Source organism: Cucurbita pepo, chromosome LG11 (assembly GCF_002806865.2).
Source record: "Cucurbita pepo subsp. pepo cultivar mu-cu-16 chromosome LG11, ASM280686v2, whole genome shotgun sequence".
Taxonomy (NCBI): Eukaryota; Viridiplantae; Streptophyta; class Magnoliopsida; order Cucurbitales; family Cucurbitaceae; genus Cucurbita; species Cucurbita pepo.
Genome location: NC_036648.1, coordinates 5,709,449 through 5,722,733, shown reverse-complemented (window position 1 = coordinate 5,722,733; position 13,285 = coordinate 5,709,449). Strand labels below are relative to the sequence as shown.

The 13,285-nt window shown below is 34.4% G+C and overlaps 2 protein-coding genes across 2 annotated transcripts; both read right to left on the bottom strand.

Annotated features, from left to right (window-relative positions):
- Positions 1-5,135: 5,135 nt before the first annotated feature.
- LOC111805010 lies at positions 5,136-6,496 on the bottom strand. Its single transcript, XM_023689866.1, has 4 exons — positions 6,187-6,496; positions 5,884-5,973; positions 5,704-5,800; positions 5,136-5,587 (listed from the first exon to the last, which is right to left on the bottom strand). The coding sequence occupies exons 1-4, from the start codon at positions 6,425-6,427 to the stop codon at positions 5,449-5,451; spliced, it is 567 nt and encodes a 188-aa protein (XP_023545634.1). The 5' UTR covers positions 6,428-6,496; the 3' UTR covers positions 5,136-5,448.
- Positions 6,497-9,834: 3,338 nt separating this feature from the next.
- LOC111806010 lies at positions 9,835-11,530 on the bottom strand. Its single transcript, XM_023691330.1, has 2 exons — positions 11,343-11,530; positions 9,835-10,625 (listed from the first exon to the last, which is right to left on the bottom strand). Exon 2 carries the CDS (start codon positions 10,582-10,584, stop codon positions 9,835-9,837), a length of 750 nt encoding a protein of 249 aa, XP_023547098.1. The 5' UTR covers positions 10,585-10,625; positions 11,343-11,530.
- Positions 11,531-13,285: the final 1,755 nt, after the last annotated feature.

Here is a 13,285-nt window from a genome sequence, read left to right as displayed (position 1 = left end):
AATTCCAAGTTCTAATTTTTTTATTATTTCTTTGTTACAACTTAGGGTACGGTGTTATATCCCAATTTATATATATTTTTTTTTTTTTAGATTATTTAGAGCCCTTCACCTTTATCAATTTCATGCATAAATAAGTCTGGTTAAGGTAAAATATCTATTTATAGTGGTACTCTCTTCTAGAGTAATCAAGGGCTCAGAAGGGCAGATAGTTAGTTGCCTTTAAGTTGTATGGTAATGTTGAACTATGTTAGGATATTACAATTCTCTATTATTGTTGATGAAGAATTTGTTTGTTTGAATGTTTATTGATTTGTACTAATATGTGAACTTTTATGATTTGTGCTCATCTGGCAACTTTTAATATATTTTATCTAAGATTGTATCCAATAATTATGAAGGGTGGATAATAAAAATTTTAAAAAAAACTATTAACCCAACATAACCCAAAAATAGAGGGACGAACCAGTGGTATTTTCAAACGAGTATGACGTCGGCGAGTTATTAGAGTCTCTACCCACATCATGGAAGCAACGACAACCATTCAACACTACCACTGTAAGTGATACGATACCCTTCTTAGTATACAATGTCAGAATTTAGTGGAACTTAATTGCTAGTTTGAATTAGTCAAGTTATTTATTAAGAGTCTGTTAACTTTACATTGCAAATCAATAGTTTTATGCAAATCAGTATCTTTATAGGAGTTATTTTAGATTAAATAGAAATTTTAGTGTCAGTAAAATACACCTACAGTATAACATTTCATATTTCAGTTTTCTCTATATTGTCTCATTGAGTAATAATAATTTCAGATTTATTCCCATCTTGAGGGTTAGATATTGTGTCAGTTAGTATCAGAACTAGGTTGGTAACCAATGGCTTGATATTATTACTCAACGAGATGAATGGTGGAAGTGTTTCTACGAGTATAGCTATGTTGTTGGCAATAATTATAATTATTTGAAGTTATGTATGAAAGTTGATCTATAGGAACAAGATTTGTGGGATTTAATTGGAGTGACACCGAAATTCCAGCAGATAGAATGCTGAATTACGCTGAAAATGGAAGATCAAATGTGGAAAAGCTTTATTTACTTTGCGAACTTTGATTAGCAATGAATATATTCATCATGTTCGTGATTTAAAGTCAACAAAGCAAGTGTGAGAAACACTTCAAAAGCTATTCACTACGAAAAATACAGCTCGATTGCAATTTCTAGAAAATGAAAAATCTGTGTTCTGAAATTTTAGAATTAGATGCTGAATAGCCAGTGAGTGATGATTGATTAGAGCGTTATCTTATTCGTGGATTATGAAAAGACTTTATGCCCTTTGTTCCTCAGTACAAGGTGGGCAAATCAGCCTACAATTATTGAATGGGAGAATTTACTTTCTAGTCAAGAAGCTTTGATTAAGCAAATGACTAGCAGTAACGCTTTCTCCAAAGTCAAAAGATGTGTTGTATGTCAAAGATCAAAGAAGATAGAATTTTCATTCAAAGCCTTCATCAAGCAATGAGAATCAATTCAGAAGTGAGGAGTCGTCAAAGAACTCATTTAAAGCTTGTTACAAGTATGAAAAATTTGGCCATCTTAAACGAGATTGTCGGGTGAAAGTGGTGTGTGATCGTTGCGGAAAGCCAGGCCATATTAAGCCAAATTGCCAAGTCAAAATGCAGGAATCAGAAGCAAATGCTGTACATGAAAGTAAAAATTCTTCAGATTCATTTTGGGAACACTATTTAACTATTGAGGTTATTAACCTGCCAACAAACGTGACTTCAGCTGTACATCAAGATGATGTCTCCGCAGATGCTCTTGCCTTTATAGACTACAATGAAGAATGGATTGTCGATTCTCGTTGTTCTCATCATGCAATTGGAAACGAAACTCTTCTATCAAATGTTCGTCCACATTGTCAAAAAAAGGTCATTGTGATAGCCGATAATTCAATGCATCCTATGACAAAAGAAGGAGATTTGAATGATGAGAGTGTTCTACTCAAGAACGTTTATCATGTTCCTGATTTGAAGAAAAATCTTGCTTCTGTATCACAAATAACAAATTCAGGAAGAAATGAATCTTTGTATGTTTTATCAGATAGTGATGAATATATCAAGAAAGCTAGTCATAATGCAAGCTCAACGCTTTGGCATGCTCATCTGGGTCATGTGGGTTTTCAATTGTTGCAGAAAATATCCACAAAACAACTTCTTGATGATGTCCCTGTTTTTTAAAGATATTCAGCATGATGAGATTTGTCTGTCAATATGGCAAGTCTCATCGTCTTCCTATCCCAAGTTCAAAGAGTAGAGCTTCAACAGTATTGAAATTGATTCATTCTAATCTTTTGGGACCAACGCGAACAACAAGCTATACCGACCTTCGTTACGTGATGGTGTTTGTGGATGATTTCTCTCGTTTCAATTGAGTATACTTCTTAGAACATCAAAGTGAAGCTTTTTCAAAGTTTATTCAGTTTAAGCATGCTGTAGAAAAAGAATTTGAATTGAAAATCAAGTGTTTGCGCACTGATGATGGGAATTTCTTTCAAATGATTTTATAGAATACTGGAAGAAGCATGGGATTCTGCGTCAACTGGCTTGTCCAAAACCCCCCAACAAAATGGGGTGACTGAGCACAAGTTAGCTCATCTTACTTTAGTTTGATTGTCTTGGTTGCATGCGGGGAGTCTTCCAAGAGAGTTATGGGCATAAGCTTTTCAAACAGCTTGCCATGTTGTATATCGACTGCCTCCAGGGACAACATCATCACCATTCGAGCTGATTTATCATCGTAAACTCAATGTGAGTTATTTTTCGTAATTTTGGGTCTATTTGTTATGTTCATGTACTGAAACATAATCAAACTAAACTTGACCCAAAGGCTAAGAAATGCATTTTTGTAGGCTATGATACTCGTAATAAGGGTTGGAGGTGTATGGATTTGGAAACAAAGAAGGTTATTGTATCTCGTGATGTGGTGTTTGATGAAATTTCAAGTTACAAAGACGATGCAGATGGCAGCAAAAGTACAACTACTATTGCACTCTTTCGTGATGATTCTACCTGGAGAGAAAAGATTTTTCAATTGCGACAGACATTTAAGCTGACGAGAATACAGAAGCCACTACAAATATTGAAGTTGCGACAAGAAGCCACTACAAATATTGAAGTTGCGACAAAATCCTCAAATACAGAAAAAGTTACCCGATCATTTATCTGATTTTGTAGTTAACATTAATTAATTTTATGTTTTGTCTTGTTTTTTATTGAAGATACAAGTGAAAATGAGTCAAATTTGTAGAGTGAAGCGGATTTCAAAATGGGAAAATGGGGAAGAAAAAAAAAAAGACACTTGTTAGCTTGTAGCAAAGGCTCATGATGCCGATTTAATTACTTGTAAGTGGGTTTACAAGTTGAAGAAAAAACCGATGGTAGAACTGATAGACACAAAGCTCGTCTTGCTGCTCGTGGGTTCTCTCAACAATATGGTCAAGACTATGATGAAACTTCTAGTCCAGTTGCAAGGATGGTAACATTATGGAGAATCATCTCTTCAGCTGCTAGTAAAGGCTGGAAATTATGCCAGCTTGAAAAATGTTTTCCTCTACGAAGAGTTGGATCGTGATATTTTTATGGAGCAGCCGCAAGGATTTACCTCTAAGGAATATCATGATCATGTGTGCAGACTTAAAGAAGGTATTGTACGGACTCAAGCAAGCTCCTCGTGATTGGTTTGGTAAGATTTCTCAACATCTTAATTTTTGGAATTTTAAGTTTTCATGTGTTGATCCGAGCTTATTTGTTAAGAAAACATAACTGTATACAACCTATGTTAATAACATGATTATTATTGGTGGTGAAATTGTTGAAATTAGTAGTGTCCAAGATGCTTTGTCAATTCGTTTTGAAATGAAAAGATGTGGAACTGATTGTTTTTTAGATTTGGAAATTGAGTAGTGTGATGCAGAAAAATAAAATTACTCCTGTCAAATCAAATTTCAAATGAGTTAGAAATGAAGAAAGTTATTAGGAGATATGTATTCTTTTGTCGGTAATTTATTATGTTTAACTATCATCAAGGCCAGACATTGCTAGGCCAGACATTCTTAGAGTTGTATCTCGGATAACGCATGAAACTCATTTAATTGCAGCAAAAAAATATTATTTGTTACATCAAGGGTACTCTAAATTATAGATTAATGTGTGAGAAATCAAATTCATTTTTTATTGAGTGGTTTTGTGGATGCTGATTAGGGTGGTGACGTTAACGAAAGACGCCTCCACAACAAGTTTTTGTTTTACAACAGGTTCTGGTGCAATTTCAAGGTCAGTTAAAATCAAATCACTGTTGCTTTGTCCAATTGTGAAGCAGAATATGTAGCTGCTACAATGGCTACTAAAAATGTTTGTGGCTCACCAATCTTATTCAAGGAATGATGACTACTCTCAATCAGCCAATTCAAATGAGATGTAATAATGAAACAAATCTTATTCAAGAAATGATGACTACTTGTAAATCCGGTGTTTCATGCTCGTTCGAAACATATTGAAACTCATTATCATTTTGTTAAAAATTCAAATTAGATGTAATAATGAAACGAATCTTATTCAAGAAATGATGACTACTTGTAAATCCGGTGTTTCATGCTCGTTCGAAACATATTGAAACTCATTATCATTTTGTTAAAAAGAGAGTGTTAACGTTGAATGGCAGAAAATATTCAGTTGTTGTGAAGCATGTACTGCTAGTGGCTCACGAGAAATGATGACTACTCTCAATCAGCCATGTTTGTGGCTCACGAGAAATGATGACTACCTCAGCCATGTTTGTGCCAATTAGCCAATTCAAATTAAATGTGATAATGAAAGTGTAATAAAACTTACCGGAAATCCAGTGTTTCAGGCTCGTTAATGAAAATGTAATAAAACTTACTTGAAATCCAGTGTTTCAGGCTCATTCGAAAACTCATTATTTGTTAAAAAGAAAGTGTATCGCAGTAAGTTGAATGGCAGAAAATATATACTAATCAACAAGTTCCAAACATATTTAGTAAGACACTTGACAAAGTGAAGTTTGAAGTTTTTCGTAACCTCTCGAAGTTATTGAGGAATAAGCTTACACGAAAGAGACTTTCAGAATTTAATGTAACTTATTCAAACTAGATAGTTGGAGATCCTTAATAGTAACTTCTGTGGTACCTAACTATGTCTAGTGAACATGATACCTAATAAATGGTTTGATAATGAATAGTAATTTATAATGATGTAATACAAAAGTGTATAAGAAAAGCATTAGATTGGAGCTTACTCAAATACTGACAGAATTTATACTAAAAGCTTGCTTCACTCTGTTAATCCTTCCTTTTGATGAATATGAAACAGCAAGATTAAATGGCTTGCTCTGAATTCCAAAAGCTTGAATAGATGGCCATGGTTGTTTTCTGCTAATCCACTCCTGCCTTTTGCTTCAACATTGCGATGAAATTGTCTCTCTCCTCCGGCGACATGCCTTCTGCCGAACAATCTCCAACTCCCCATTCCGCACCACGGATGCAATATTTGTCAGCAATTTTCTGACGGTTCCTGATGTTTTGCACAACAATGGAGCAACAGTAATTTCCATCAGTTCAATGCATTAGTTCCTTAACCAAATTTGTGATGAAACCTGAGAAAAAAAAACAAGCGAAATCTTGTTTTACTTTTCCTTGTTCATCTTCGATCGCTCCAGAAGTTCCTTCAGCACGGGAGATGATTTGAATCTGGCATCAGCTTCCGCGTATTTCTTCTGGTTCTCTTCTGCACACCAGTTTCAAAAGTTAGGTTTATTGAACGATTGAAGCGTTTTTGTCCTCTTCAGATGAATTTGAATGTAATCGAACCATTAAAGCGATTGAGAAAGTCGATTTGAGGCAATTGCGGACCAGGAACCGATTCAATTCCCGAGAATCCTGATAGAAATCCAGCATTCGCTGCATATAATCGGCTAATTAATCAGCTTCGGATACTAAATAGCACGAATCGATTCTTCAATCGAAAAAATTACCGAATATCAAGAATTACCAAAACGCAAAAATTCATTTCCGTACGGATTTGTGGATAAGACGAGGTAACCAACTATTTTTCCAAAAAATGAAAACCTCTCGATAAATCAACTCGTGAAGAACACAGTAATGAAATTAAACCTGGAGTCGGCCACATGAGAAGGGAAATCGAGGCGGCGAACGCGATGGATTTCTGAAGAACTGGCGAGCACGTTGAAGAAGACGACGAAGACGGAGAAGTGAGAGGAATTACAGGTTTCTCCATGGAAGTGAATCTGACATTATTGTTGTGAAGATTAGAAGAAATTTCAGAGGGCGGGAAGGTTGCGGATGGAATTCGAGCAAATGGTTGGGGAAGAAAGGGAAGGGATGAGGAACCCATTGTCGCTCTGTTCTTCCCTCCACCAAACGGCCAAGTTGAAAATCAATAAAATAAATTATTTTGATAATTGTAAACCATGGTAGAGTTTCTAAGGGGTCCAACCAACTCCACTTGGGTTGACCCTACTAGAAAGTAAGGCCGCAATTTATGAGAACGTTTTGAAGGTAAAGGAAGAGACCTCATGCACGTATGTGTGTCATGTGCATCATGATACTTTCTTGTTATGTTATGTTAGTACAAACGCGTATCTTCGATATTCATGTTCGTCATGATATCATGGAGGTCTTTTCTTTTCGGTGGTGTCCGGCGATGTGTAATGCTTGAAGTCCAACCATGCCATGTCTAGGGATGTGTACGTGCTACCCTTATATTTTTCAAGTAAAGGTAAAGGTCTCATGTACAGATGACGGTGACCACTAGAAAGGTCATGAAAGTCAATGTAGATCATGATAGACAATAGTACTGAATTTAATTAGCAGTTGAGAGGTGTTTTATTCCAATTTATTTTAAGTTAAAAAACTATGTTATCTTTATTTATGTTTTGGTCTTATTTTAAAAGTATTTATTATGAGATTTCGTGTTTAAAGCATGCATGCAGTGACGTCACTATTTAGGGTATGAAAATTAGGGGCGTTATAAAAAAACACAACTGATGGAAACAAATTCCTGTGAAAAAAAAAATATGAAACACAGACGAGCAGAATTATAAACGAAAATACAGAGGTGAGAAACACAGACGAGTAAGACAGAAGGAGAAATAAAATCGAAGATCTGAAGAAAAAAAAAAAAAGTATATTAAATTGTTGGTACGTGTGTGTGTATAATAGTATAACAAATAATATTTGGATTATATGATCTAAGCAACATGATTTTTTTGTTTATTTATGTTTTACAGCCCCGTAATTTAGAAACAATAAAAATATGAAATTTGATTTTTAATGAGGCAATTAAGTTCATAATCAAAATAGGTGAAGCATCCACATAATGAGAGCAAATTCGAAGGACGAGAGGAAGGAAATTTGGAGCTCGATAAAATTTTGGTTAAGATCAACCAAGTAAGTGACTTTACTATCGGTTCTGTTGGAATACTTGTCTTATATATGACGACACGTGCCCAGTGGCATTTGCACGTGTCATTTATGCTTTATGTTATATGATGATGTAATGATGTTGTATGATGACGTAATGATGTATATGATGATATGAGATGATGACATGATGATGCATGATAACATGACGATGTAAGATGTACAATGATGAGATGACTTAATATGACATTATTCTATAATAAGATGATGTGCATTTATTAAATGTCATGATAGACCCTAGTTAATGCTAATGATGATGATCGTATGAACTCAGTGCATGCATGTTGCTTAGAGTAATATGTGAACGGACATAGAGTTGTGTCACAAAGATGATTTAAAGATGAAAACTATTGGAACCTCATATACATCGGATTACTTCTCCATTTATGATGATGAGTAGGGACGCGTACTTTATGATAATGATGATGATCATGCCTCGCATGATACCCAGAGGTTTGCTGACCTCCAGACATCGCTACGGACAGATAACTCGACTATGATGGGTCTAGGGGGTGCAATACACCTAGGAATCCACATTCGTACGTGTAGGTCGTGTGTAGGGAAGTACTGCACTTCTAATTTTGTCTGAACTGAAGGCTACCACTATGATGATTTTAACTATAGGTCTTTAATCATGACTTGCATGTGTTTGCATTCCCTGACCCCAATAATGGGGTCATGACTTGCATGTGTTTGCATTCCCTGGCCCCAATAATGGGGTCACTTACTACCCTAGGATGGTTTTAACGATAGGTCTCTAATCATGAGTTGCATGTGTTTGCATTCTCTAATCCTAGGAGTGAGTCAATACTCAAGCCTTGTGCTACTTCTTTTTCAAGTAAAGGCAAGACATCCTTGTACGGCTGACGACGACATCGCATTTAAGACCATGACACATGCATAGGATAGCGATATTTTATTTTTTAGACTTTAGGTTAGGATAGAGTGTTTTTACTTTTATTGTTTATTTATTTCATTTAATGTTTCGTAATGTTGTTTTAAAAATGTTTTTAAATCCATGACAATATTTTATGATGAAGTTTTAAATGTATAACTCCGTATAAGAGCATACGTTATGATAACGGTAGCAACTTTAGGTTAGTAGAAATTTAGGGTCATTACAATAACTACTCCGTAAGACCACATCCCCCAAATACTTCAACTAAGAGACACTCGGAAATTAAATGACCTTAAGAGTCGATCCCATTATTACAAAGAACACAAGTATTAAGGAGGTCATAATACTACCGACTAATACGATCATGCACATGCAATCTATCCTACATGATAAGAAAGACTATGAAAGAATGTCCGAGAATATTACCTCCAAACCAAAGGAGAATAGACCAAAATACTATAATGTTGGGAATGAACGCTTTACCCATTGGAAGCGTTGGAATTGATTTTAATTTTATTTAGAATTAAATAAAGCAAAAAGGTCCCCGTGTTGGCTCTACTAAAATGTTGAATTTATTCCAAAGAAAATTTGGAAGGGTTCCGATTAAAATTTAATACATTAAATATATTAAATATAAATAAAAATATATATTTAATTTGAAGGGTTAAATTAAAATTTAAATATATTAAACATTAGAGTGAAAAATTATATTTATTAAATTTGATACATTAAATATTAAAATAAAATATTAACTGAAAATATATATTTAAAATTTGGAGGATTGAGAAAATTTATATTTATTTGGCAAAGATTCTCTTCCATATTTTTTTTTCAAGAGGACACTTTAAACCCGAGAATCAATTATTGGAAATAACAAAACACTTTAAACCCGAGAATCAATCATTGGAAATAGCAAAACACTTTAAACCCGAGAATCAATCATTGGAAATAGCGAAACACTTTAAACCCGAGAATCAATTATTGGAAATAGCGAAACACTTTAAACCCGAGAATCAATCATTGGAAATGGCGACACTTTAAACAGGAGAATCAATCATTGAAAATGGTAAAACACTTTAAACAAGAGAATCAATTATTGAAAATAGCAAAAATACTCACATACATAGAAAAATTCTCAAGATGTCACCCAATATAAGATTACTCCAAACAAAGCATGATTAACTATGAAATTTCTATGATTAAGCCACCAAAAAGATAATATTAAGGTGGAAATAAATAGAGTTGGATGAAATTTAAGAGAATAAAAGAAAGAGAAAAATAGATAAGTATCATTCATTTATTGGTCGAGCTTCTATTTCGAATGACGAACTCCTATTGCTTCCTTGAAAGTCAGGAATGTTGTAAAAATAACAATAGTGGGATTGTTTGAAAATTCACCAAATCATATAGTTTAAGACATTTCATGAAGTTATATCATTCATAAGCTTTTCCAAAGCATGGAGTGAAATGTAAAATATCAGCAAAGATGGCAATGCAAAAAGGAAAGTTATTAGCAAGTAAAGCAGCAAGATGAGTGCACTTCCAGGGATTACAAAAACTACTATCAGAACAAATATGACAACCAGTAGAAACTTGAAGACTAAATGGATGACGCAATCTAAATGTTCATAGCAAAACAACCGTCGTCGCCTCTCTATTCCGTGGCGACTAACACGACCGTCCGAAAACGAATGCCTTTGAGAAGCATTGGCGTCCGATGGAGGCAGAGAAAAAACTGGTTGATTATCCCCATTGAAGGGATGATCAAGTTTTCCCTCATTGCCATTAAGGCTCTCAACCATCCAAAGAAGAAAAAAGTTCTTGCTGGGAAACTTCAGGTTCCCCTTGTATACGACCCGTAGCGAAAGCTGATGACACCACGGGCACGGTATGAAGATCGGGATTCGGATTTGGCGAGTTGCTAGTTTCAGCACATACCCTTGAAGGCCTAATACACAATTTCTGCATAATGTATGGCCACACCATAAGACATAAGGCACATTCTCCACAATGTTGAAAGATTCCCAGCATATTGGGCATTCCAATTCTTCATCTCTACTGTCTTCCGAGCAAACCTCGTCGTCCGAACACTCCCAGAAAGCTTGCTTAGATACAGCCGAGTTATTCTTAGATTGAATGCCAGCAAAGGCGTTCGATGCCAGCTTCCACATCTTGGCAGAAGAATTGTTTCAATAGGCTACAGACAGGACATCTGCAAAATGGATGTTCTTCATCTATGAAAGAAAATCTACAATTTTCACTAAGTTTCCTTCTCCCCATATTCAATCCAAGAAATTGCATTTCTCAAATCCAAACAAACAAGTTTCAAATGAGAGATCCAACAAAGGAGTTACTTGAATGATGCAGAGCTTTCTACAAAAATATCTTTAGAAATCTGTGGAATCTCTTCAGTAAAATTGAAAAAATAAATGGTATCAAATTATCACTTTCATGGAAAATTTTATATAAATAAGGACATGTTTCATTCAAAGATTTCAACAACAATCAACAAACACTTCTATGCATGCATACACGAGATAGTCATCGATCATACGGCGGCTGCCAATTCAACAATTTTCGACATTCAAACCTTCAGCAAATAACCATACAATAAACGCCATATCGCAGAAGACAGCAAAAGAAGAAAACAAATTGCTTCCGAGAAAGTGCACTTGCTTCAAGATCAAAGAGTCAATTAAAAAAAAACAAGTCGCAAAATTATTGACGACAACAACAACAACAACATCCATCGGCCTCAACAATCCAGCGGAGAAATGTAATCATTCTCACAAATCGACGAGAGAATAGAAATTCAAGAGAATCCTAATCAAAATCAAAATCAAAATCAAACGAAACATGAAACAAAAAAATCAAAATGAAAATGAAAATCAAAGACGAACGTAAAATAGAGAACGTAAAGTGTTGTTACCTTCAGAGAAACTGGATGAACATGAATTTGCAAGAACACGGAAGGATTCAGAAAAGGAGAAGAGAACCAGAAAAGCATCGAGGAGGAAGGTCGCTATCTTCTTCCCCCTTCATATTCTCTCCGCCAAGCCGAAGTGCAGGATGCCGATTGCGTTTTGGAGGAGAGTCGATGAAGGTTTCGAATTCATATTCTTGGGTAGTTTAGAATATGATTTTGTTCCACACAAATGAGAATAATAAATGTTTATTTATTTATTTTTGTTCAAATTAATTAATTAATTAAAAACTTGCCAGTACTAACCTACTGTCTACTAAATTCAAATTGCAAACTACCTTATACCACGGTTTCTTAGGTTGCGATACTACCGTTAGCTGTATAGGGGAGTCTTGCGTTTACCTGTAAAATAAGAGTTCACATGACTTAAGTATTTTAAGAGAAGCGGCTAAAGAATTGCGATGACTTGGGTGTAACGTGAGTGTCGAGGAAGCGTGTAACGCTTACTCTGTGTGTTGCCTGAGAATTTCGACGAGGCGCAAGAATTTTGGAGTTTTCGGATGACTCAATTTTTTTTTCCTCCAAGAGTGTCAAGGAAGCATGGAACACTTAATTCGTGCGTTGCCTGAAAATTTCGGAGGCATTGGAATTTTGGAGTTTTCTGATGACTCAATTTTTTTCTCGAATCTTTCAATTTTATTTTTCTTAGTACTGTGAGGAGATCTTTATCTTATTCTTGAAAGATATTTTTATTGTATTGTGAGGAAATAGTTGCCGGTGGTCAACTAATTCTTGAGATATTTTTATTGTATTGTGAGGAAATAGTTGCTCGTGTTCAATTTGAGCATCTAATTCTTGATAGATATTTTTATTGTATTGTGAGGAGATAGTTTTATTATATTCTGAGGAAATAGTTGTGAGTGCTTAACTTAAGCATATACTCTTTTGTAGAGTTGAAGTATGTTTTTTTAACAAAATTTCTATTATAGTAATGTTTTGATCTTGAGCCGTAAAAATGATTGAGTTTACTCTTGACTTTGACCTCGTATAAAGAGCTATATAGTTGTTCGACTCTAATATGAGGAAAGAGTCAATAAAGTTCTTTATTTAAATTTACCAGAGGTGGTTGAGAAGGTGGAGTAGATTGCATTTGACAAACCACGTGGTTATATTTTCTAGCTCTTCCCTATTTAATTTTAAAATTATTATTGCAATCTATTGCATATTCTAAATTTTTTTAATAATGATTTATTGTTTTGAATTGAATTATTTTTATCATATTAATGATTATCTTCTAGTTATTTCTAAAAGTTTTAATAATACGAAAAGTTAAAGCATACTTATATAATTTTATTACTAAAATCCTATTCAACCCTCTAAAGTTGTCTGGACACAACAATTAGTATTGAGAGCAAGTTGCTCTTATAGATTATATATATATAAAAACTTTATTGTTAGAGCTTATGACAAAACTGCATGTTAATAACGACTTTAGCTTATATGAATTCAACTACTGACCCTTTGCATGTACCCGAAGGACCGATTATAAGAAGAAAGGCAAAGAAGATACAAGAAGCTTATAAATTGCATCTTCAAAGGTTAGCTAATGTATAAGTTGAAACAAAGACTTTCCCAAAAATCTTTATAATATTACCATATCAAATCAAGAAAAGAATGGAGTGGCTGAAAAAGTGATTAAAAGACTTTATGTTTGGTAGTTGAACTACCAATCAAGACAATTTATGTTTGCCTTATTTTCTTCAATCGGTATTTACAAGCTTTTATTGGTAGTTGTAATTTGTAGTTGATAGATGAACTTCATTGTATCACGACCCGATTTTTGAGGCTTCGAAAAATCGAATCGTGACAAAAAAGACGAAATCGAAAACAAACAAAAGGAAAATAAAAGAAAAGAAAACCAAAGTAAAAAGATAAAAAAAAAAAAAAAA